Source organism: Heterocephalus glaber, unplaced genomic scaffold (genome assembly GCF_053883595.1).
Source record: "Heterocephalus glaber isolate CG9 unplaced genomic scaffold, H.glaber_assembly_v1.0 deba00001689, whole genome shotgun sequence".
NCBI classification, from domain to species: domain Eukaryota; kingdom Metazoa; phylum Chordata; class Mammalia; order Rodentia; family Bathyergidae; genus Heterocephalus; species Heterocephalus glaber.
This window is the reverse complement of record NW_028258414.1, coordinates 11639197-11663666: the sequence shown is the minus strand read 5'-3', so window position 1 is coordinate 11663666 and position 24470 is coordinate 11639197. Positions and strand designations below refer to the sequence as shown.

Sequence of the window (24470 nt, the reverse complement as noted above, 5' to 3'; positions counted from 1 at the left end):
CGTCTATGCTGCCTTACAGGGCCCATGGTTCTTGGCACAGCCTTAGGGTAAAGAGGCCTGCTGGAGAGTATGGAGGCTGCTGGAACTGGTCAGTTGAGGGAGGGAAGAGCATGAGGCTGAGTGAGGCTGGTGGTGGGAAGGGATATTTGGGGTCCAGGGAGCAGAGTCCTGGGTTGGGGTCAGGGAGGAAAGCGCGAAACTGTTGCTGCTGCTGTTGTTAAGACTTCCCAGTGAGTGGACACGTGTCAGGCTGTTGGAACAGACGGGGCCCATTGTAACTCAGTCAGCGCCAGCTGCTGCCCTGGTGCCTGATGGGTAGCGTCTCTGTGTCCCATTCCCCATGCGTAGCTTCCTTCCCACTTTACAGATCAGGAAATTGGAGCCTCAGGGAGTTGGAGTAACCTGTCCAAGGCCACACAGCTAATACATGCCAAAGCTGGGATCCCCATCCCAGTCCCTCTGGTTCCCAAGCTTTCCTGATGCCCACTCTCCACACTGATGCCCCAAAGTCCGGTTTTATACCAGTGGCCCCACGCTCACCTACCTCCTGGCACTTTTCTGCTCTAGCCTGCCCCGCCCTGGCTGTAAGCCAGGCTGAGTTCTGCAGAGTTAGGGGGTTTCCTAGCTTGAGGGTGGGAGGCTCTGGCTGCTGATGTTGAAGGCATGGGCGCATGAGCTTCAACCTTCAGAATGATTCCCCTCAGCCTGATGACTGGTTTTTAATGCTTGTATTATTTATCTCAGGCTTGGAAACAAACACTGAGAAATTCTGGCCTGAAGCAGGTGCAGGGGTAGATGGGGCACTTGAAGACATAAATCTTGTATATAAATTGCAGTCCATTAACAGACTTCCTTCATTGAGATGAGCATGTGGACTGAGCTGGGGCACCGGTTTGGGGCTTGTTCCCCACCGCTGGCTCCCCACCCGTCCCGCTCAGCGGTCCTCAACACCAACTTCATTGCAGCAGCAGCAACTCCAGGCGCAGCACCTCTCCCATGCCACGCACGGCCCTCCGGTCCAGCTGCCACCCCACCCGTCGGGCCTCCAGCCGCCCGGGATCCCCCCGGTGACCGGGAGCAGCTCCGGGCTGTTGGCGCTTGGTGCCCTGGGCAGCCAGGCTCACTTGGCGGTAAAGGATGAGAAGAACCACCATGAACTGGACCACAGAGGTGTGGCTCTGACAGGAAAGGGGAGGGGTGGGTGCTGGCACCTGTGGGCCCCTTGGGGAGTGGACACAGCAAACGCTGCCACCCTGGGACCAGGACTAAGCTGAAGACTTAGAGCCATCTTGCTTTCTCTCTTTCTTTTGGTGGTGCTGGGGATGGAACCCAGGACCTTGGATGTGCTAGGCAAAGCGCCCCACTCCTGAGCAGCACCCTGCCCGTGGAGCCATCTGTTGAATCCCTGGTGCATGGAAACCAGTGCCCCATGCCTGTGCACCATACCCCATCCCAAATATCCCTGGCATCTGTGCCCTGGCACACATGTGCCCATTTGTCTGGAGCATCTCCTCTTCTGGCAGTACCCCTGCCGCCCTTCAAGGGCCAGCCCTGCCCATGTTCAGGATGCCTTGTGGATCATACTTGGGGCCTTTTCCATATTCCTGCACAGCCCTTTGTTGCTATCCTCTTCTGTCCCACCCCCAGGAAATGTCTCGTTGTCACCAGGCACATCATCCGTCCTCTGGAGAAAAAGGGCCAAGTTCTAAGCAGGGAAATTGGAAAGAACTTTCCCCAGCCCTTTGCTTGGCCCTAGCCAGGAAGACCCAGGTCACTGCACTCAGTGGGCCTGGCAGTGGTAATTGCATCAGCAGAGAGTAGCCCCAGCTCCCTGGCACACCCTTTACAGATGTTGCCGGCTGTGTGCTCTGCCTTACGTGTTTACTGGGCTTTGTGGCCAGCGCCCTCCAAGCCTCCTGGACACAGGGTCTTGAGTATGTTCCCTGGCCTGGGTCACTGTCTTGGGAACCAGAGGCCAAGTTTCTTGTCCTCATAGTAGGGTGGTCCTCTTGGCAGAGGACGAGAGACTCAGTAGCAGACAGGAGCTGCTGCTTAGCTGGCAAATCGCTAGAGCTCCCGGGGGCTTCTTGGCAGAGAATCAGAGAATAATGGGGTTAATTATTTTTAAAGTATCACCCATTGTCCCCGTGGTAGCCGACCCGCAAAGACTGAGAGCCAGGCCTCTGCTTGCCTTAAAACCAGGAAGAAATTTTTAGTAAATCCCAAAAAGCCAGCTGGACTAAGGAAACTGACTTTCCTTTCTTTTTTGTCTTTTTCCCTGGGCATCCTGACCTTCTACCTGCCCTTGCCTTCCTTCCTCAAAAGAGAGAGAATCTGGTGCGGTAAGTTTGTTGCTCTGGGGGCCCTGGGATGTGTGGGAGATGTGGGGCTTGTGGGTGACCGGAGCTGGCCGTGGGGTCCACCGTGCTTCTCTGTGAGTTGAAGCTGAGACTGTGTTGGTTTGTGTACCCGGAGCTGGGAGACCTGGCTTTACTGATAGGCTGGGGACCCTTCTCCTCCAGACCCAGCAGAGAGGTTAATGTCACAAAGCAGGAATTGCTGTCACCTGTTGATTAACCTTCAGCAGGGAAGCCCTTTGTGGCTCTCCCAGCTTTTGCTCCATTGTTTGTTAAAAGAGCTCCAACTCCTTTTTAGACGAAATAATTAGCCAGAAAGATGAGCTGACCAGCCCCTGGTCTTCTGTGGTATTGCTGGGCAAATGACCTGGGTGTCCCCACACCCTGGACCAAGGTTCTTAACCCACCTGCAACTACAGCTGGATGCCTCCTGCGGGATTCTGAATCCTCAGTTCCTTCAAATGCCTGAGTTCTCTCCCGTTCCGAGCCTTCACTTGGTTTAAGAAAGAAAGTGCTAGCAAGCATGAAGGCCAGGCCACCTGCCTGTCTGCCAGCTCTGAGATTTGTTGTAAATCTTTCTGATCACACCGAGGCTCTGAGGTTCTGTTTCAAGTGAATAAGCCTTCTGAATAAGCACAGTGGAGTCTGGATTAAAAAAAAAAAAATTCTCCAGCGATTAGCAGAGCTATTTTATTCTTCATCGCCATGCTTGTTTCCGGGGCCATCTAATCTGTTAGGATGGCGTTGGTTGTTGCCTCGTGTTAAGTAGGACTTGGAGAGTCAGGCAGTTCACTACCCATCTAAACAGCAGCCTCTCTGGGCAGCTCTGGCTCACCTTCCCTTCCCGGCCCTCCTCCTCCACACAGCTGAGCTCTCCAGCCTCCCGTCAGTGGCAACGCTGCTGTCTCCTCTTGCCCTGCCTACATGCTCAGAAATCCAGATCCCCGTTTGGGCCCAGGAATGGCTAGGTACAGAAGAAAGGAATAATTGAAGCTGAAAATCCACTTTGATTGCTGTAGTGTTGAGCCTCCGACAGAGGCATTTGGGGAGAGGCCGTTTGCTTAGATAAGAGTAAGCCGAGATTGGTCACTGGAAGGCTCAGCTGTGGTCGCAGCTTGGTGAGACACTGGGGAACTCTCTTGGCCTCTTTCTGCCTCAGTTTCCTCTGTATGTCATGGGAATAATTCCTGCCCAGTGACTCAGCTTTGTTTGGAAGACTCTTGAGTCCCTATCACCTGTCCAGAGAAATCTCTCTGGAAATGGTGTTCGAAGCCCAATACCCTCCTGTCTTTATCATCCTCATCCTCACCTCTCTGTGCCTTTGACTTTATGTCCCTGTCGTGAAGGCTTTCTGCTGGCAGCCCACGGGCTGCCCCGGAAGCTGAGCTCCTCTTAACACTTGCTCATCCATGCAAGGTGACTCACAGAGCTGGGAGCACACAGGGCCCTGGAGAACTGAATGAGAGTGAATCAGATGCCAGGCTGGGGCTGGGGCTGGGGCTGGGGCGGGCAGGACGCCTGGGCCCGGCAGCTCAGGGTCAGGGCACTGGGGCTGCGCACATGTGGTGATGGCGTTGGAGGTGTAGAGTGGAGTAATGAGCCTTTGGAAACCAGGTTGTCAACAGATGAGGCCCACGGCAGGAAGGACAGGGCTGTCGGAGTGGGAGGAGGCCGAGTGGATGGGCTGGACCCCGTCCCAGAGGGGTTAGTCTGGAGTCCAATTAGAGGTAGCTTCATTCATATTTCCTTGCCTAGCTGAAGCAATAAAAAATACTTAGTTTTTTGGCTGCCTGCCAGCCAGAGGCGGGCTGGATCGATGCCGCTAAATGCCTGACATGACTCTCCGGTAGCGGCGAGGGTTTTCAGCCTGACTGCATGAGAAGAAAGAGCTTGCTGTTCTCCGAGGCACACACGGGGTTGAAGGGAGAAACACGGGCAGCCGTGCGGCCCCTCCTCCCCGCCCGCCTGCGAGGGGCAGCCAGCCCAAGGGGCTGGAAGCATTTCTGCTTAGCACGGGGTGGCTGTTACCGTCGGAGGAAATGAAATGAAATGACGGTGATTTTTTCTGCTGGCGCTTGCAGCAGCTAATTGAATTGCGGCTGTGTACGCGCACGGCCGTGGCGCTCACACGGCTGTGGAAGGTTGAGCTGCGGTTCCATTATAACCTCCATTTTTTCTTCAAGGCTTGATAACTCTGCCATTTTAATTTGCTTCAGGCAGAAACTTGGCAGGGAAGAGCTGCCCAGAAACCAGCTTAGGAAAGGAAATTAGGTTCTGCTGCGGCTGGCTCCCACACCACGTCCCTCCTGGTGACCCCTGCCCCCGGGCCAGCACTGGCCTCCCATAAAAAGGGGAGATGAGACGGGAAGTAGGAGAAAGGCGCTTTTGACACCCTTCTCTTCTGAACATTCAGTGTCCCCTTGTCACGCCTCTCTGCCCTGCCTGGGGGCCCGGATCAGCTGGCATTTTTCTTCCCTGTGGCAAGCCTGGGAGCGGGGAGAGCAGGGACTGTCTGTCTTGCTCCTTCCACCACCCCTGGCATCCAGAGCCAGGCCTGAGCTAGTGCAGATGCTCAGAAAATGGAGATGGCGAAGGAGAAGAGAGGGTGGGCAGGTGCAGTCGGGGCCAGAGCCCCCTTCCCACTAGCAGCCCCAGGATACCCGCTGTCCCTGGCCTCTCAACTTCCAAGATAGGGCTGTTCCCAGGCCCACCCACCTCAGCCCTTGACCCATCTTCCTTCTTCCCAGGTCTGCAGCCCTCACAGACTGCACTCGCTCTATAGTTGAGGGAGAACTCCTACAGCCTGAAATCCTTGGGTTTCCTCCTGCTGGGGGACTTTGGGTATCCCCAACTTCTCAGGGGCCCCAGGAGGGGGACCTTTATGTGTTTCCTGATTTTCAGAGAGAATGGCTTTGTGACTTTGAGGTTCTTGTTTTGTTCGTGGCCCTGAGGGTTTGGTTTGTGGGACGCAGCCTCTGGGGCCAGGAAGCAGGTGGCTTGCTACAAGGTTAATTACTTAATTGCAGTGCCTTGCAACAAAGAAAAATCAGGGATGCTCCGGCCAGCTTCTGGGACCAGGCTGGGGAGTCGGGAAGAGCTCCCTGGTGTGGCTCTGGGCCCACTGGGTCTGAGGACATGACTCAGGTCCTTCCCCTCCCCTGGCCTCCAGTGTTCCCTGCATTTAGCTGTGTCCACGGCTGCATGAGAGGTTGCATCAGTACAGGTTCTGACCCTGAGTCCTCTTGCTTCCAGAATAATTCAGTGTCACCCTCAGAAAGCCTCCGGGCTAGCGAGAAGCACCGGGGCTCTGCAGACTACAGCATGGAAGCCAAGAAGCGGAAAGCAGAGGAGAAAGACAGCCTGAGCCGATACGTACGTCTGCGGGTCATCAGCTAGGACAGAACAGGGCCAGAGCTGGGGAGCCATGGCCCAGGAGGTCTAGGGCTGGGCAGTGGTGGGACTGGCACTGGGGTCATTCACAGACACAGTGAGCATGTGAGGTGTGGGATGGGAGTGGGTGGGTGTCAGTCATCCTGGCCTCCGTGAGGTCCAGGGAGAGCTGTGGGCTCCTCTGTAGGTGGCCCAGCAGTTGGGAAGGTCAGGCGGGCGTGGTGGGCAGAGGAAGCCTAGCGAGGCTGGGCTAGCACCCACCCCACCCCAGAGGAAGTGTGGCTTCCACCTGGAGCCTTGCCGGTAGGGGGCACGGTGTGGTAGATACAGCCTGGACCTCGGCATTTGGCCGGGTTCAGGTCCAGGCTGATGGAGCAGGGAGCGGGTCGGGTGGAGAGAGCATGGCCTCTTACTGTCCTGCTGGCTTCTCTCGGGTGCAGGACAGTGACGGGGACAAGAGTGATGATCTGGTGGTGGATGTTTCCAATGAGGTAAGAGCAGGCCTGAGTGCAGGGTGGTGGGTTGGGACTGTCTCCTGGGCTGGGGTCCACACTGTGTTGCCTGAGCAGGGCAGTGAGGCCTCTGGGCTTAGGGCATCAGGAGGAGCAGGGCAGAGCTTTGCTGCATGGTGGCCGGGCACTGTGGGTGCTGGTGTTGCCCTTCGATGGTGGCCAGAGAGAAATCCCTGAAAGGCCAGTAGGGGCCTTCTGTTGCCCGTAGTGCTTCAGGTCAGAGGCCTCTGTAGGGTGGGAGTTGCTGGAGAGAAGCCACACGAGGCCAAGCCCCGCCCCACTTGCTTGGGTGTCCTGAACCTGGGTTGATCTGGGGCAGGTCACTGCTCCCCACACCCCAGGCTCATTCTCCCCACCCGTGGGGTGCAGGGGTCAGACTAGATTGTCAAGGGTGGGTTGCCCGCCTTGGGGAGGGACCTTCAGTCTCTGCCAGGCCGTCCTTCCACCTATCCATCACCTGTGCCCTCTCCGTGCCATTCTCGGGGCTGGGCAGGCTATAGCCTGGCTGTGGCATTCACAGCATCTCTGTACCCCTTGTGCCTTTAGGACCCAGCGACACCCCGGGTCAGCCCCGCACACTCCCCTCCTGAGAACGGGCTGGACAAGGCCCGGGGCCTGAAAAAGGATGCCCCCACCAGCCCTGCCTCGGTGGCCTCCTCCAGCAGCACACCTTCCTCCAAGACCAAAGACCTTGGTCATGTACGTGGGGTCCCCCCGGGTACCAGCAGAACTAGGGTGGTGCTGACACGAGGGAGGGCAGAGGGCGGGGGATCCTGGCTTAGCCAACCGCTGGCTGGGCCCTGTGCTCCTTGGGGGACCTGAGGCTTGGTTGCTGTGTCTGTAAAATGGGAACTGTCACCATGGCCCCCATTTGGGCTGAGGCTGGGCTTCGTGTGGGACCTGTGCTGGGCACTGTGCCCAGCTCTTGGGATGAAGGAATCTTCATGGCTTCTTGGTCTGTGCATCTTCCTTCAGAATGACAAGTCCTCCACCCCCGGGCTCAAGTCCAACACTCCAACTCCGAGGAACGATGCCCCAACTCCTGGCACCAGCACGACTCCCGGGCTCCGGTCAATGCCGGGCAAGCCTCCGGGCATGGACCCGATAGGTATAATGGGTAGGCACAGTGGGTGCTCCGATGGCCGGGGAGGGTTGGCTGGGCTGGGACTGAAGCCACGTGGGTGGGCCAGAGCACAGGGGCTGTGTCTGAGCTGTGGCTGTCCCCGGGCCTGGACTTGGAGACTTCCCGGGTGGGGTTTGATGTGGGGCTCCCAGGGACCCTGCTGGGGAAGAATGTCCAGGGAGCATTGGCCAGGCCAGGGCACCCAGACCACTTCGCAGGGCGTGGCCTCTCCTCCCTGACGCCCGCCTCCCCGTAGCCTCGGCCCTGCGCACGCCCATCTCCATCACGAGCTCCTACGCGGCGCCCTTCGCCATGATGGGCCACCATGAGATGAACGGGTCCCTCACCAGCCCCAGCGCCTACGCCGGCCTGCACAACATCCCGCCGCAGATGAGTGCGGCTGCCGCCGCCGCCGCCGCCGCCTATGGCCGGTCGCCAATGGTGAGCTTTGGAGCTGTACGTAGACCTTTTGGCTCCTTTCTGGGGGGACTGGGCAGGGAGGAGGGAGCTGGTAGGGGTTGGGGTGTGGAGGTGGGCAGCTGCCCTGAGGTAGAACACCGATCACAGTGGCTGGAGCCTGAGCTGATGCAGCCCCGAATTCCACCCCTGCTGCCTGTTAGCTGCTGTGTGACTTCCCTGTGGGTGCACTGGGGGCCGATTCCTGCTCCCGGGCTAGGAGGGATGGGAACTCCAATGGGGGGGAGTGGAGTGACGTCACGTAGTGGGGGTTCACTTAGGGGGCCTGGCTGTGACAGTAAGACTTCCATGTTTGCATGGATGAACACCTAGGGTTCTGATTGATAAAAGGGGACCCTGTCCCTGCTTGCTGTCACTGGGGCGGCCCCTCTGGGATGGGCCAACTGGAGCCCAGGAAATGGGAGGCAGGGCCAGCTCTGCTCTGAGCGGGGTGGATACTGCTGCAGAGTTGGAGCTCTGCTACCACTCCCTCCAAGAACCTGGGCAAAGCCCTTGGCCCTCCTGGGTCTGTGCTCCGCCCAGCTGGTTGTGTGCTGGGTCTGAGGAGCCAGTAAGGGCAGATGGTGAAGCTGGGGTGGAGCAGGAAGAGGGGAAGGGAGTGGGCGCATCACTAACGCTGGACTGCCTGGCCTTCTTTACAGGTTGGCTTCGACCCTCACCCCCCAATGCGGGCCACGGGCTTGCCCTCGAGTCTTGCCTCCATCCCAGGAGGGAAACCGTAAGCTCTGGCTGTGGGTCCCGCATGCTTGACAGGTGGTGGGCAAGGGCGCATGGCCCCAGACACCCTCTGAAGGTGTCTGTCCCCCTAGAGGCCAGGTCTGACCCCAGGTCACTGCTCCCAGGGCACACTGCTGTGCAACCCCAGAGCTTCCCCTAACTGGGGAACCAAGGGGTGCTGAGCATGTGGTTCCTGGGCTCTGGGAGGGACAGGGTGTTCTTAACCCGAGTGTGCAGAGCTGCCCCAGACCTTGGGAATGCCGTTGGGTTCTGCCTGCTGGTCACTGCCCTTCAGCTCTTGAGTTGGAGTTGTTGGGACACTGAGGTTGGGGTCCTCAGCCCCGTGGTCAAGGAGACCAATGAAAGGGTGGCCACGGTAACCTCAGCCAGCAGCAGGCCCCATGGGCTGCCCATAGCTCAGATGTGCTCTCTGCACCTTGCTTTCAGTGGTACAGGGCAATCACCCTCACTAACACCCCTGGCTCCTAAAGTGGCACTGTCATTTAGATGGGCCCCTTTTAGGGATGGCATGTTGGGGTACACTAAAGATGGTGGCAAAGGGCGTTCTGAGATGCCCATGAGGCTCCCCATCTGATTTGGAAGAAGGATTACGAGTGGGAGGAAAATTGAAGTCAAGACTATGAAGCATTTCCCACCCTGTTGGAGGCAACCCAGAAATGTGGGGTTACTGGATGTAAAAGACTGAGAAGAAGGGCCGAGGAGGAGCGAGTAGGGTAGCCTGCCAGGGCCCAGGGGATGTGCGGGCGTGGGAATGGGTCAGAGTGACATTGTTCCTCCTTTCTCAGAGCGTACTCCTTCCATGTGAGTGCGGACGGGCAGATGCAGCCTGTGCCCTTCCCCCATGACGCCCTGGCCGGCCCTGGCATCCCGAGGCACGCCCGGCAGATCAACACCCTCAGCCATGGGGAGGTGGTGTGTGCTGTGACCATCAGTAACCCCACGCGGCATGTCTACACGGGGGGCAAGGGCTGCGTGAAGATCTGGGACATCAGCCAGCCAGGCAGCAAGAGCCCCATCTCCCAGCTGGACTGCCTGGTGAGCATTTCGGGCTGCAGAAGGCGTTTGAGACCCCTGTGAATTGGCTGGGCCACCCTGGGCCAGCTAGCTAGCCTCTCTGAGCCTTAGTTTTCCCATCTGCAAGTGGGAATGATCTTGACCTCCTGGAGTTGGTAAGGGTGTGGCAGAGGGAGGGGGCTGCCGCGCTACGTGTCATGACAGTCACTGTCCGGGTCCCCAGGGGCAACATGTGGGCACCACTCAGCCCACCCCTTCTCTCTTCAGAACAGGGACAATTACATCCGCTCCTGCAAGCTGCTCCCCGATGGGCGCACGCTCATTGTGGGTGGTGAGGCCAGTACACTCACCATCTGGGACCTGGCCTCTCCCACGCCCCGCATCAAGGCGGAGCTCACGTCCTCAGCGCCTGCCTGTTACGCCCTGGCCATCAGCCCTGACGCCAAAGTCTGCTTCTCCTGCTGCAGCGACGGGAACATTGCCGTCTGGGACCTGCACAACCAGACCCTGGTCAGGTGAGGCCGGCAGGAGACGTGTTCATGTCTCCGACTGTGGGGTTGCACCTGTCCAACTTTGGCCGAGGGCCAGATGAGGGATGGCGACAGGGAGAGACAGCTGTGCTTGCCTTTGCGAGGGACAGCAGAGGGACGTGGAGGGGCCGGAGGGAGAAGGTAGAGCCCAACTCGTGCTCCAGCACAGTGGCAGCCAGCAGTGCTGCCCAGTGGGCCCTCAGTACTCAGCAGCTGTCTGGCTCATGTGGCCATGGCACATCTGTGGCCTGAGCCCTGTGTCCGCGGGGTGTGGAGGATGATGGGGGAATCAAGCACCCCGAGAGCCTGCAGACAGCCTACTTTCTCTGAACCATCTCCCGGATTCTCCAGGGTCTTCCTCACCTCCGGTTCACCTCCTCCAGGGACTCCGTGGAGGAGCTGAGTCTCAGAAGCCTGTACCATGTCCCCCATCACAAGGCCACCCCAGTAGAGTGGGAGAGAGGGCCAGGCCGTTCTGCTTTAAGCTCACTAAGTGATTGTGGTACACAGTGACCCACTCTGGGGCTCAGTTTCCCCCTCCACTGATCTCCCTGGAGTGGCTGCCAGCGTGGGGGTCAGGGCCTCCCTGGGGCTCACCCCTCTTCCCTGTGTGGCCATCATAGGCAGTTTCAGGGCCACACGGATGGGGCCAGCTGCATAGACATCTCCCATGACGGCACCAAGCTGTGGACCGGGGGCCTGGACAACACTGTGCGATCGTGGGACCTGCGGGAGGGTCGCCAGCTGCAGCAGCACGACTTCACCTCCCAGGTGTGTGCCCAGGATACCCCCACCCCTTCTAGAACCCTGGTACATGGCCGAGGGGGCAGAGGGTCCTGCAGGCTGGGCATTGCCCTGAGTCTCATGTCCTTGCTTCCTGAAGGAAGCAATGATTAAACGGACTGGACAGGGCCTTGGAGTTGGGCACACTGCACCTACCTGTGGGGTTGCTCCCTGGCTCCACTGCTGTGTCCTCAGTTTTCCCACTGAGAGGTGGAAGTGACCACAGCTGACTCTAGGTCTGCTGGGGGCGCCTGACATGCTCCCTCTAAAAGCTTTGGCCTTGAGCCCAGCTCGTAAACGACAGTCAGTAATGCCAGGCATTGCTACTTCTCGTTATTTTCATTACTCCTCTGTTTCAGTCTTAAATATTTAATAACTTAGTCTTTTATCACTTAGCGTTTTTCCTAAGGAGGGACCAGAGCTACAGGGGCAGGGGGTGCCCTTGGAAGGGACGAGTCTGTGCTCCCGAGTTTGAACCCTGGCTCTGCTTTTCACCTTCCGGAGGCAGCAACCTCTCTGAGCCTGGCTGCTTTGCCTGGAGGGTGGGCTGGGAGTGGCATCCATCTCTGGGTGTTGGGAAGGGGCGCTCTAGGGCTTGGTCTGCAAATGGCAGAGGTGAGGCAGGGAGGCCTTGGGAAGCCACTGGCGTGAGAGTGGAGGGTGCTGAGCCATCTGTCGCCTACCTGCAGATTTTCTCACTGGGCTACTGCCCCACCGGGGAGTGGCTAGCCGTGGGCATGGAGAGCAGCAACGTGGAGGTGCTGCACCACACCAAGCCAGACAAGTACCAGCTGCACCTGCACGAGAGCTGCGTGCTCTCCCTCAAGTTCGCCTACTGTGGTGAGTGGCTGACCTCTGCTTCAGGGGTTTCCCAGGGAGTACAGTCCCTGATTTTAACCTCAGATCCTGCTTTTCCCTGACCCAGCTCCCCCTAACCTGCCCCTGGGTGGCAGAGAAAGGCATTCTCTGGGTGCCCAAGGGTCTTGCAAGTGGACCGTCATGCTGAGTGCTGGTTAGCACTTCTTACCGTGTTGCTATGGCAGCTGACTACATCCGAGGTGGGTCCTGCTGGAGCCTCAGCCTGACAATGCTTTTACCTTCGCCTGCAGGCAAGTGGTTCGTGAGCACAGGGAAAGATAACCTTCTCAACGCCTGGAGGACGCCCTACGGAGCCAGCATATTCCAGGTACCATCAGGCCACCCGGTGATGGGGGCAAGGATGGCAGGAGGCACAACAGGAGGGCCCTGGAGCTAGGATTACACCTGCCCCATCCCCTTTCCTGCCCCTGGGGACCCAGGATGGCTTCTCCAGAGGAGAGGGCATGGGGACTGCAGGGGACATGTATGGCTGCTGATGGCTTCTGGCCGCTGAGAGTGAGGGCTTTTAGGCAAGGCTCTACAGAGAGCCAGGAGGCGTATTTGGGACACACTCAAGCAGCCCTTTGAGCCAGTGGTATCTGTCCAGGTGCACCTGGCCACCCTGCTTCACGGACACATGAATACATGTAATCATGCGCTCAGCCACTTTCTGGCCTCGTGCTGAAATGTCCGGTGAACCGGGTGTCACCTTTGAGTCTCTAGTTATGTAGGATGGTCCTGGATGTAATGCCGCCGAAGAGTGGCTCCCATTGTCCTGTTTCCACCCTGTGACATCCGGCTAATGAGCTGCTCCTTACGGGGGTTGGGTGGGGGGTGTCTGCCAGGCAGGTGGGCAGAGGGGGTGATTGCATCTCAGTGGTGTGCAGGCCATGCAGGAGACTCAGTAAATCAATTCCTGTCTTTTTTCTTCTCCCCACGCCTTCCTGCTGTTTCTCTTCCAACTCCAGTCTAAAGAATCATCGTCTGTCTTGAGTTGCGACATTTCAGCGGATGACAAATATATTGTAACAGGCTCTGGTGACAAGAAGGCCACGGTTTATGAGGTCATCTACTAAACAAGGACTCTAACAGGGCTGTCATACTGCGGGAGAAGCCGCCTTGGCGCTGACAGGGCGACCCCAGCGAGCCCCCCGAGGTCACAGAGGACCTGCCGCCAGCTTTGGGGTTCCTGGCTGTGCTCCCGGAGGGCTGCGGAGGCGTGGCCCGTCACGGCCTGGACTCCGGGCATGGATTGATGTGTCTCATGAACTTGGATGGATTTGCTCCTCCTCCCCCATAACCGTGCTGGCAGATGCTACAAATAGATTTATTTGGAGGCTTATGGCTCCTAGTCCCCACAGACACCATCATGAATCTTGTCTCTTCCTCCCCTCTCTTGCCTCGCCCCCTCCTTGCCTTGGGTTGGGGCACTGGAGTGGACCACATTGTTGTGCTGGGGAGAGGGGAATCTGGTTCCCGATTGTGCGGTGCACAAGGCTTGTGAAAAATGTAAATAACAGACTCCTATCTCGGGCTGGTCAGTGGGGAGGCCACCCCTTCCCACGGGAACCTTCCCGTGTTGTTCGCCTGCTGTATTTGCAAACCACGCGTGGTGGTGGCTTGTTTGTTTTGTTTTGTTTTTCCTTTTTTTTTTTTTTTAACTGAAGTTCCCATTGGGAAAGAGGGCAGGGAGGGAGCAACAGGAAGAGGGGTGGAATGGGAGAAGCCTCTAGGGTGTGGTGGGGAGCTGCACTGTGCAGCTAGATGCCCTGAGGTGCCGCTCGTGGGGTTTGGGCAGCATCTGAAGCCTGTGCAGATGGAGCGCCGCACAGACAGGTGGAATGGACTGGGCTGACGTCTACAGGAACGGCCGGGTTTGGGGGTAGGTCTCTCCCAAGTTGCATCTTCTGCTCTCTGTGTGCCCTGGGCCCTTCTTTCTCTGGTGCACGCTCTTTATCGGCATGGGGATTGGAGGTTCTGAGGAACCCCCTCTCCAGCACTTCTCAGCACTTCTTACCATACAGATGCAGCCTGCAGAGGATGCGTGTTAGAGGGAAGTGTAGCCACTCAGCTCAGGGAGCCACCAGAGACAAACAGCAACTGATGTGGGTGCATTTTTTTTTTTTAATTTGAATAAAAAGAATTAGAAGTGATGTCCTTTTATAAAATGCCTTCTCCCCCTTTCATGCCTTTAGCCACTTCATCTCCTGCTAGGAGGAGGGGACATCTTAACCTGCAGGGTTGTGAGACTGAGAAGCGGCTTCTGTCACCCAGACCTGGGCAGGGCAGTGGGCTGGGGACTGCGGGACACAACCTGGCACACTGTGGTGACCCTTGCGGCCTTCTCTGTCATGGCCCAGACAGGTTACAGAGACAATGCTGTCTCTTGTGGGTACCAAATGTTCTGAGGTATTAGGGTTTTGTTTTTGTTTTCATCCTTTTTTTCCCCTTTTGAAAGAAAAACAAAGGGCCGTGTGATTCCTGGTGGTGGGCTCTCCGTGGATGTAGCATATGGAAGATAATTTTTATATGCATTTTTATGGATTATTTTATAACGTGATTCTCCCTGGTGCGAAGGAAGGAAGGGCTCCCAAGAAAAGTACCTGTCTCTGGGCTCCCTGGCTTCGCTGCCTGGCAGGATGTGGAGTCGGAGACCGGAGCCGGAAGGGCACCCTGGACCTTCCTGAGATGTGGGGCATTGGGGTCTCTGTCTCTCACTGGGTCCCAGAGCATCAGCTAAGGTTCTGGCCAGAAGGGAGGCAAGGGTAGAAGAAAGTTATTCCTACAGAAAAAAAGTAAATGAAAAGTCATTGTAATGAGCTGTTTTTATATTTTTAAAAGTTATTATTTAAAGGTTGGTTTGATTGTTGTGTTTTAATTGCTTTTCCCCCAGTGTGTCGTTCTCCCCGAGAAATCCAGGGCCAGTGTCCCACATCCATGCCCTCCCCAGGCCACCTTACGTCCAAGAAGTCTGATTTTGCGGGGCAGTTGTGGGAAGTGATGTCCACAATCCCAAGCCCATGTCACCTCCCCAGGAAGTGGTGGGCAGTGGTGGGGTGGGAGCTGGGTTTTGCTCTTACACAGACAATGGGGAAGAAAGGCCCTGGATCCGCACCCAAGGACTCTGGCTGTCCAGGGAAAACATGGGGGGAGGGTTAATTTATGAACTTCAAATGAAATTTTATAGTGTGTCAATATCAGAATCCTGAAGCTTGCAGCATTTTTTTTTTTTAAGCCTAACAAGTTTAAGTGAAGAGACCTCTCTCTCTGGGTCACAAAAGGATGTTTTGAATAATTGAGAAATGAGGATTTGCAGAAGGGGCAGCTGGTAAAGGCAAATTTTGACTTGATGCTGGTACAAAATACCAAACACTTAACTTACGGGAGCAGTTTATTTGGGCTCATGTTTTTAGAGTGTTCAGTACGTGGTTGTCAGCCTCCAAGGTACAAACGTGGTGGAAGAGTTTGGTGGAGGAAAGCTGCTCAACTCCTGGCATCCAGGAAGCAGAGCAAAGACCTGGGGACAAATTATATATAAATTATATATATATGATCACAGCACACCCCCAATGAGCCACTTCCAACTGGGGCCTACCTCCTGACAGCCCATTTAGCTATTGACTCATCATTGGATTGCTCCATTTTTGAGCTTTCTACCCTCATAACTCAGTTACCTTCTGAAAGTCTCTCTGAACACATGAGCCTGGGTTGTGGGGGGGCCATTTTTGACCTAAACCATATCAGCAGGTCATGGAAGAAAGGCCTGATTGGTGGTGGAGGAGAGAGCTGGGGCCAAGGAAGCCCTGGAGTTCATTCCTAACCATCTGGACTGAATTCCAGTCAAAATGAGGGTCAACATGGACACTGCTTATTTTGCCAAAGTCATTATAAATCAGAAATAATTGCCAGTTATCATTGCATACAAGGAAGGGGGCAACATTTAAAAGAAGTAGTGGCCTCAGAACAAAGTCCTATCTTTATACCTAGAAAAGGTATTCTTCCCACTCACATTGTGGCCATAGGGTCCTCAGGTTAATGGAGGGCAAGCTCCCACAGAAGGAGGGAGCCTAATCTGAGGCTCTATGGTTCAGCTGTGTTCTGACAGATCCTAGGGCGTTGAGTAAAATGACCCTTCTGCTCTGTCCTTTTTTCTATTCCTGGTTTGTGGTTTGTAGCAGAAGACTAGGGGGCTATGGCAGCCTCTGGCCAGAATAAAATTCTGTGCGTGCCCTGGGCTTGAGTTTGCACATGAGTAACAAAGAGGGGTGAAGGTAGGGTTTGCAGGCCCCTGGTGGGTAGAAGAGGAACAGGTTTTATCTCTGTATCCGCCTCTGGGCATAGCCAGCTAGGAGAGAAGGCCAGTGTCTTTCTCATCTCCAGGGGGGAAGACAGTCTGAAAGGCTGCTCTACCTTGACTTCCTAGGCTGGTCAAGGGTGGGGAGACAAGACTCAGTCCCTGCTGTCAAGGATGGGAGAGACAGGAGGCAGGACACAGCCTCCAGCAAGCACTCGGCATCCTTGTCTTCCATACACAAGAATTCCTTGTTTCTGCCTCTTCTCTCCACTGTTCTTCCATCCATCTGGGGGAGCTTGTTAGAAATCCAGAATATGAGCTCCCACTACGTCTTACTGAAGTTAAATCTGCATTTTCACGCTCTGCAAGTGTTTCCTGTGCATGTGAAAGTTTGCTAAGTGCTCTTCTAATCCCTGCAGATTTGGCCACCCTCTTCCTTAATAGGGTGGCAAGAGGCCTTGATGCCACTTTTCTAGCCTTTATTATTATTTTTACTTATTTATGTTGAAGCCAGAGTCTCACTGTGTAGCCCAGGCTGGCCTTGAACTCACAGCAATCCTCCTGCCTCAGCTTCCTGAGTGCTGGGATTATAGGCTTGTGCCACTATACCTGGCCTCTAGCCTTTTCTTTAAAGTCACCTCATAACTATTCCTTTGTTCTAAGGCAAAAATGCAGGCTTTCACCAACCAGTATTTGCAGGATTCCCCTGCACCTGTTAGCCTGTCTGTCTGCCCAGCGAGATTGGTTTCTGGAGGGCAGCACACATGGCATCCTCGATCCAGGGCAGTGCTAGTGACCAATAAACCTTCACCAGCTCCAGAATTAGTATTCTAATTCACAGTGCCTGGGTAGTGTCAGCAAGTGACATCTGGAGTTCTTTGGACTCTAATATGTTGCTCAAAACAAGATCTGTTTTTTTTTTTAAAAAGGAACAGGCGTGACTGTGAGGCAGCCATGATGGTCTTTGTTCCCACTGGTTTAGACACAGTGTCCAGGTCATCCCAGACAGCAGCAGACCCCTTCTAGCCCCTCACTGGGTCACAGACCTCCCCATTCCTGACCTCAGTATGGGGGTATCCTGACCCCAGTATGGGCAGAGTTATTCCCCCCCCCTAAATCCCTAGCTCATGTCTCAATGAGGAAGGACAGGAAGCAAGGAGGTAGCTGCCCAGAGGCAGGACTCGGTGGCCTCGTTGGAGGGTCAATCTCCAGGATGGGAGGCCTCTTGTCCCATCTTGTTTCTCTTGGAAGGGAGGCTGCCCAGAACAGTCACGGAAACCAGGGTCCTGCCTTGAGAACAAACTCAGAATCTCCCAGCTGTCCTGCCCATTCTTCCATCACCAATCCATCCATCCATCCATTACCCACCCTGTCATCCATCCATCCATCCATCCATCCAGATATCCTGTCCACTCATCCATCCAATGTTCATGTCATGAGAATCTGTGCCAGGCATGATTCTATCTGCTAAGATGCAAAGATCAATAACACAATGTCACAGAGCTCTGGGCCACAGGGGAGAAGCAGCTACAAAAAAGATTACCACTCCATGGGTCCTGAGAAGATGCAAACCAGGAGATATTACAGCACAGTGCTGAAGCATTAACCTGGGAACAGAGAAGCAGGGCAGGGAACCCTGCGATCCTCACAATATACCCTGGCCCTGGCCTATGTAGTTCTCACCCCCATGCTCTCAATTCCAGTCCTTGCTGCCTGTCCCATCAGTCTCCTCCAGGTCTGAAGTCAGACGAGGATCCCAGGCTGAGCAGGCTGGGAATACAGGTGGGAGCACCTGGGCAGAGACCACAGTTCCAGGCTGAGCAAAGAGAGGCAGGGGAGTGGTGAGAAAGAAGGCTGTAACCTTAGAGAAACTCCAGCAAGGTGGGTACAGGGTATTTATTGGCTCCTTGTTTGAACAAAAGTAATTAGAGCCTACCTATTCATTAATGGGGGAATGGACTTTTACAAAGACTATGCATTTTCCTATACAATGAACTTATTCATAGGCATTAAAATGCATAAGCCAGATCTTTATATATCAACTTGGATAAGTCTCAAAAACAATGTTGTGTGAAAAGAGCAAGTTGCAAAGAGAAATACACGATGTGATGATAACTGGTTTTCTGTGGGGAGGGAGACGAGGGAAATGAGAGTCGGCTAAAGTTCAGCTCCACCTATCACATTTTATTACTTTTTTTTAAATCTGAAGATGTTAAAATATGAGCATTTTAGAAATTTCTGTGGTGACTTTGCTAGTGTCGTGTTCTTTTTTTCCCCTACATGTCTGAAATTTTTGATGATTAAAGATTCTTTTAAAAGAAAAAAAAGACAGATCAGGACTCAGTCTGGACACGCCCCCTGCTGTGGGTTCTGGTGACAGAAGGGGTCTGGGGTGGGGCGGCAGCCCCGGTGACAAGAGGGGAGGCCCTGGGCCACACATCTCACTGGATCTCCCCAGTTCTCATCTACTCATCCGTCCTGTGATGCTCAAGCTGGGGGAATCATCCCTAGTGCTTTGTGATTCCAGTGACTTGAGTGTCCAGAGACTGCTGTCCCAGGCAGGGATGACATGAGAAAGACTTGTTTAGCTCTTCATTGTGAAAAATGCCAAGCAAATGCAAAAGGAGAGAGAAGAAGGGAAGGGATCTCCAGGCATCCCTCCCTGGCAGCTGTGCCACTTATGACGTCAGAGACCCTGTGTTCTCCCACCCCACCCAAGCCCGCCAGCCTCCACCGCTAGAGTGTTCTCCAAGAAATGCCACACACTTACTCCTCTGCTGAATTAGGAAATGTTTCACCAAATCCAAAAGGGAAGTTCCATTTTTTAAATAGAACCTTCACAACATAAACCACCTAATAAATTAACAATGATTTCTAAGGTTAAAGATAAAATCTACAAAGTTCCCCTATTGTCATAATTTTTTTTAAGTTTGTTTGAAATAGAATCAAATACAGTCCATATGGAGCAAATATTAATGGATGTTTTAGGTTCCTCCCCTCACCTCCTTCTCTTCTTCCTCCTCCTTCTCCTCTTCCTCTTGGTCCCCCTTGCTTCTCTCTCCCTCTCTCTCTCTCTTTCTCTTGCACACACACAGATTTATTTATTGAAGAAACCAAATTATCTGTCCTTAGAGCTCCACACAGCCCCCATTCTGCTGATTGCTAAATTGTAGTTAGATCTCAGAGCTTGATTAGATCCAGGCTTGATTTTGGGGGGCTGACAAGACTACTTCACAGATTCATTAGGAAACACGTGGTACCCACATGCTTCTCTTTCTTTGCGCGTTAGCAGTCACAACGATCATTGTGCAGATCCATTAATTCATTAGGGGTTACAGGAGGGTGATATTCGAACTGGGCCTTCCTTTTCTTCTTGCTACAAAGAGAACCTACTCTCCTTCAACCCTTTGGACACATTGAAGCAAAGTTTATAGGAAATGCAGGACAAAAGCTTATGGGTTTTTTTTTTTTGCTATATTTTCCAGTTTTCAAAATAGTACATTAATTCCTTAGTATCCTCAAAAGTTGACCATTGAGATTTTCTTTTTGAAAATATCAGTATGACTGTATGGGCTTAAACAGATTCGATGTGTTTCGGATGAGTCCCTTCTCACCTCTTCCTAGCCAGGCAGCTCATGGTATCACTGAGTTTTTCAGGCCAGTATCCATGGTAGCCTTTGATAACTTTATTGCTTTCTGGTAAAAGATGATTCCCTTGTCCCATCTTGTACATCTCTGTCCCAGATGTGGAGTCAGCCACTTCCCCAACAAATCCTGGATCCTTTAACTGGAAAGTGGAATTAGAGACCCTAATCTGGGTGCTAAGTGTGCTTGATACTAATAGAATAGCCATTGTTTTGGGACCTTTCCAGTAGCGTTTATGTATTTTTAATACCACAAGGACTGCTGGTACTTCAAATATAAGGTCATAGGACCTGGGATTTAGCTCAGTGGTTCTGGAGCCTGCCCTGCACGTGCAAGGTCCCCAGTTTGATCCCCAGTACTGAAAAAAACCACAAAAAACATATATATATATATATATATATATATATGTACACACACATATATGGTCATAAGTTTTTTTTAAAATCTAACCTGAGGCCTGGGATTTAGCTCAGTGGTGCCACTCCTACCTCACAAGGTCCTGAGTTTGATCCATGGTACTGGAAAAAAAAAAATCTAACCTGATTCACCTTCTGTCAGAGTCTCCTTTCAAAGTAGATTCAATTCTGAGTGGTTTACATGGATCCTTCCCCTTGTTATATTCAACTGGGAGTTCCCAGAGGGCAGAGACTAAGCTGGGCTCTCTGCATTCCTGCTTCTTACCAGACCAGGAATCACAGAATCTGAAAACAAGCTCAGAATTTGAAGCCAATCACTGCCACCCACCTGCCCACGAATGAATTCAATAACATAAACAGAGCAGGCACAGGGTCTGCACTTGTTACCAGTAGAAAACAAACTATAACAATTGTAACCAGTGTTACTAATAATCAGGGGGCTGCACAGAATGTTCCAGGGGGTGCTCAGCAGGGGCCCAGGCAGTTCTTAGAAGGGGAAGTTTGTTTCCATGAATGCTTTGCAGATCAGATCACTTTGATTTGGGTGTTGAAGGATGAATAGGAGCCCTCTGTTGATTTCTCCCTGTGGTACTGAGCTAGTCTGTTCCCAGAGGAGCCTGAAGAGGTTGGTGACCCCTTGAGCTGCGGATGGACTACATCAGCTGGCAAAGCACTGTTTGCAAACTGCTGCCAACTGCAGTGTAGGCTCTGTGTCCTCAGCCTATTTGTCGAGGAAAGTCATTTGCATTTGTGCTTGTTTGGGGACACAGTCTCTGGCCCCTGGGAAGCCCCGGGGCAGAAGTTACCCAAGACCACTCCTTGACTCACCGGAACATTCTCAGGGTGAGCCACCCTCCTCCAGCCCTGCTGGCCCTGTCCCAGAAGTGCAGGTGCTGAGGCCTCGGAGTCCTGCCCTCAACCTGGGCAGAGCCACTTGAATCCACAGAATCCAAGGCTTTGCAGTCATCTGTCCATATGAGCATCTAAGGACCCGTGCTCTGGTCAGATCATGATTGGCTTCTTTAAATAACTGCACTTTTGAAAGCAAATTTTATATCATTATCTTAAATGAAAAACCAGGATCATTTAGCTTAAACTAAACATTCTGTGTCCTATGTTTTTGTTGTTGTTGTTGTTGTTTGAGACAGTTTTGCTATGTACCCCAGGCTGGCCTGTAACTCATGGAGATTCTCCTGCCTCAGCCTCCCAGGTGCTGGGATTACAGGTGTGTTCCATCACACCCTGCTCATAATTTGCATTCCCGTAAACCCAATGAGGACAAGTCTAACTCGCTGTGCCTTTAGTCCTCCTCACTCCCTCATTGGTAAAAACAGAGTTGGTCCAGCATTTAGAGCTTCAGACACTGCATCGGCGGCAGACATGCTCAGGGACCCACTGAGTGACCAGAGGAGGCCGGGAAGGACACTCACTGGTGCTCAGGTCTCTTCATTTTACAGACGCCACCCCATTTCCCAGGCTGCGAAACCCAGATCTATTCCAACATCTTCATTCTGGAGAGGGAAGCTGTGCCCCAGAGAGCACAGTCATTTGGAAGAGAAGCTCTGGGTCCCTCTGGGTCCAGGACACTTGCCGCATGAAGGCCTGAGAGCCCTCACAGACTCCGGCTCCACGCTGCTTCAAGGCTCTCAGCCCGGAGCAGTTTTGCATGTCAGGCCTCCCCGCCTGCCTCAGCTTCCTCTTTCAGCTCTTCTGGGGAATTCTGGCACCAGGCTTCTCAGACAGGGAGCTGCTGCCCCACCAGGGCCTAACGTTTTCTACCACCTCTCCAGGTGCCCAGGGTAGGTTAGGTCCCAGGTCTCTTCCCTCTACTCTCTGGCCTCACCATCAGCAGCTCCAGGGTCTGCTCTGGGCCAGCAGCCCTCTGTCCCATCACGATGGGGTAGGATAGGTTGGAGCCAGGAGCCCCAAGGGATATGGAGAGAGAGTGGCACCTGTCCACACCTCTGTCCTCTTCCAGCCAGTTCCACCCCATCCATTTTTCAACATTTTTGCAGTCAACAAACATTTCCTAGGACCCATTCAGACCAGGCCCCAGACTTTGGAAATGAACAGGACCCAGCCCAAAGCTTCTGTTGGGAGTGAGGGTAATAGTCCTGTTCCCCAGATGACCCCAATATCAGGGCTCCTGGGTCACATGCACAGGGGCATGGGAGCCCAAAGGAAGGGCACCCACCGGGCCTTGGGGTCCAGATGGCTTCCTGGAGGGGTGAGGTCTGAGCTGGCTCTGGAGAGGAAGCAGAGGCAGGAGGCCTCCGAAGAGGGCACGTGGGGAGGGAAGGTGGAGATGGAGCTCAGGGCAAACTGCTGGGGACGGAGGTGCCTTGGGGACCAAGGAAACTCAAGCTTTGCCTGAGTCATCAGAGCGATGGGCAGGGCAGGGCAGGGCAGGTGGCAGGCAGCCAGCAGCGTGGATGCTGCCATGGCGACTGTGGCCTGGGACCCATGCGTGCACGCAGGGAGGATGTAAAATGCTCTGCGTGAACGAATAATGAGAACCAAGAGAAGAGAGCATGGAGGCCCCCTTTCTCACCGTGGCGCACAAGGGTCCAGAAGAGGCAGGCCTAGGGGGAACAGTGCAGTGTCCTGTCCCCTGGAAACGAAGGCCCAAAGCCCAGTGTTCCGGGGTGCTTGTGTTCCTGCTGTCCCAAGAAAGACACTTCTGTCCCAGCTGCCAGCCTTGGCCACAGGCTCCATCTTCCCTACCCTGGCTCCTCCCTATCTGGGTCACTCCATTCCTCCCTGCCCAAGCCCAGTGACCCTCTGACCTCCCCCGTCCCCTCTCTGGACCCTCCCAGGGAAGCCCAAGTAGGTCTGAGCAGGGCTCTGCCCCAGGCTTACTGGACCAATCCTTTGTTCCACCGTGCCTCAGTTTCCCCATTTGGAACATGGAGACCGAAACCAGATCTGAGAGTGACTTCTGCCCCAGTGGGCACAATCCCAGAGCAGCCTCCCACACCCCCATTCCAGATGTTGGGTGTTGGGCTGCCAGGTGTTGGGGTGTGGTCCGCACCCCTACACCACACTCCCCCCCAGTAGCTCCGCCACATGGGCCACCATTAAAGTGGCGGCAGCCCTCACCCTCAGGCGGCCCGCGCTGAGCAGATGGCAGGGGAGGCAGCGGCCGCGTCAGCTGCTGTTATCTCTCGCTGATGACACGGAGTGTAAATTCTGTTGGCAACTCTCTCCCCTGCCTCTGCATGCCACCAGCTTTAATCACTGTAATTGAGTTATAATGAATGATTGTGCCTTCGCATTGTCTGAGCCGGGCACCGAGGGGCGCGCCAGTGAGCTGGGCCCGCCCAGGTGGGGGCCTCCCTGCTCCAGCAGGGGACATGGCCCCCCTGCCACCTCGCCTCAGGCTCTGGTCCCCAGCTCTGCCGCCCTGGGCACCTTCCCCCAGTGCAGAGGTGGCTGCACAGCGCAGCGGGTGACAGGCTTGCTTTTCACTTTATCATCCTTTTCAGATGATACAATAAATTCAGGAACACGGAGGGATATTTGGAAAATTCAGATAAACAAGAAGAAAAGGGATGCAAGTCCCCAAAATCCTGCCCCTCGGCCATGACCTCCTCCGCTGTCGCCATCGCTGTCCCCTTTGCATTTTGGTGAATTCTCTTTCGGCCTCCTTACTCTGTCAATAGAGTCACAGCTGCCGCACCCGCACGGCACCATCATAGCACAACAGTCTGCTGAGTGCTTGGTGCAAGCCTCACCTCGCTTGGCCTCTTCAGGCAACTCCAGAAGGCGGCTCCTGATCGTCCCCACTCCACAGAGACGGTGGCGGAGGCTCAGAGAGGCTCTCAGCCCTCCTGAGCTCACACAGCAGCCAGGAGGCCACCGCGGGCTTTGCATCTAGGGGCCCTGCAAGTAAGGAAGTGAAAGGAGGCGATGTCAAGGGTGCCTCTCTCTGCGCTTGCTCCAGAAAAGCCAGGCAGCTCCCAGTTTTATAGGCCTTTCTCAGGCCTGTGTGCCAGCGTGTAAGCCTGGAGTAAAGTTCAAGGTCAGTCTGCCCGGTGCCCCTCCCACTGGGCTGCTAGTTCAGGCCCTCAGCAGGGCAGGGCAGGGCAGGGCAGGGCAGGTCACTGCCTGCCTGTCAGTGGGAGCGCAGGAGCCTTCCAAGGTGACCAGTTCTGCCGCTCCCAGGGCCCAGCCTGTGGGCTGCAGCTGGTGCGGCCCTGATCCTGACTGCGTCCCCACCAACGGACTCATCTGGGCTGGGACAACGGGTGAGGAGGAACAGGGCACTGGGACCCAGCAGAGGGGGACCAGCCCAGCCCCAGCCTGGCTCGGCATCAGCCAATCCCCCCCGAGT

General features: G+C 54.6%; 1 protein-coding gene and 1 long non-coding RNA gene across 16 annotated transcripts in view; one reads left to right on the top strand and one right to left on the bottom strand.

Moving 5' to 3' along the window:
- The window catches only part of Tle3 (TLE family member 3, transcriptional corepressor), a 39755-nt gene extending 25116 nt beyond the window's left edge, over positions 1-14639 (top strand). For 2 of the 15 annotated variants that reach the window (XM_021236998.2, XM_004855557.4), the window contains exons 7-20: positions 969-1170; positions 2326-2342; positions 5610-5729; positions 6188-6238; positions 6806-6958; positions 7235-7376; positions 7639-7838; positions 8501-8577; positions 9383-9632; positions 9879-10126; positions 10765-10912; positions 11614-11764; positions 12034-12110; positions 12751-14639. In XM_021236998.2, coding sequence (XP_021092657.1) covers positions 969-1170; positions 2326-2342; positions 5610-5729; positions 6188-6238; positions 6806-6958; positions 7235-7376; positions 7639-7838; positions 8501-8577; positions 9383-9632; positions 9879-10126; positions 10765-10912; positions 11614-11764; positions 12034-12110; positions 12751-12858 — 1944 coding nt within the window. In that variant the 3' untranslated portion in view covers positions 12859-14639. Of the gene's footprint in view, positions 1-965; positions 1171-2325; positions 2343-5609; positions 5730-6187; positions 6239-6805; positions 6959-7234; positions 7377-7638; positions 7839-8500; positions 8578-9382; positions 9633-9878; positions 10127-10764; positions 10913-11613; positions 11765-12033; positions 12111-12750 lie in introns of all 15 variants that reach the window. The other 13 variants (XM_013076205.3, XM_004855559.4, XM_004855555.4 and 10 more) reach the window with 8 other exon arrangements.
- A 205-nt stretch (positions 14640-14844) lies between these two features.
- On the bottom strand, positions 14845-24062 carry LOC147821863 (uncharacterized). The gene is made up of 3 exons (XR_015446509.1): positions 23872-24062; positions 20966-21172; positions 14845-15299 (listed from the first exon to the last, which is right to left on the bottom strand). It is a non-coding gene; the product is annotated as an uncharacterized LOC147821863 (long non-coding RNA).
- Positions 24063-24470: the final 408 nt, after the last annotated feature.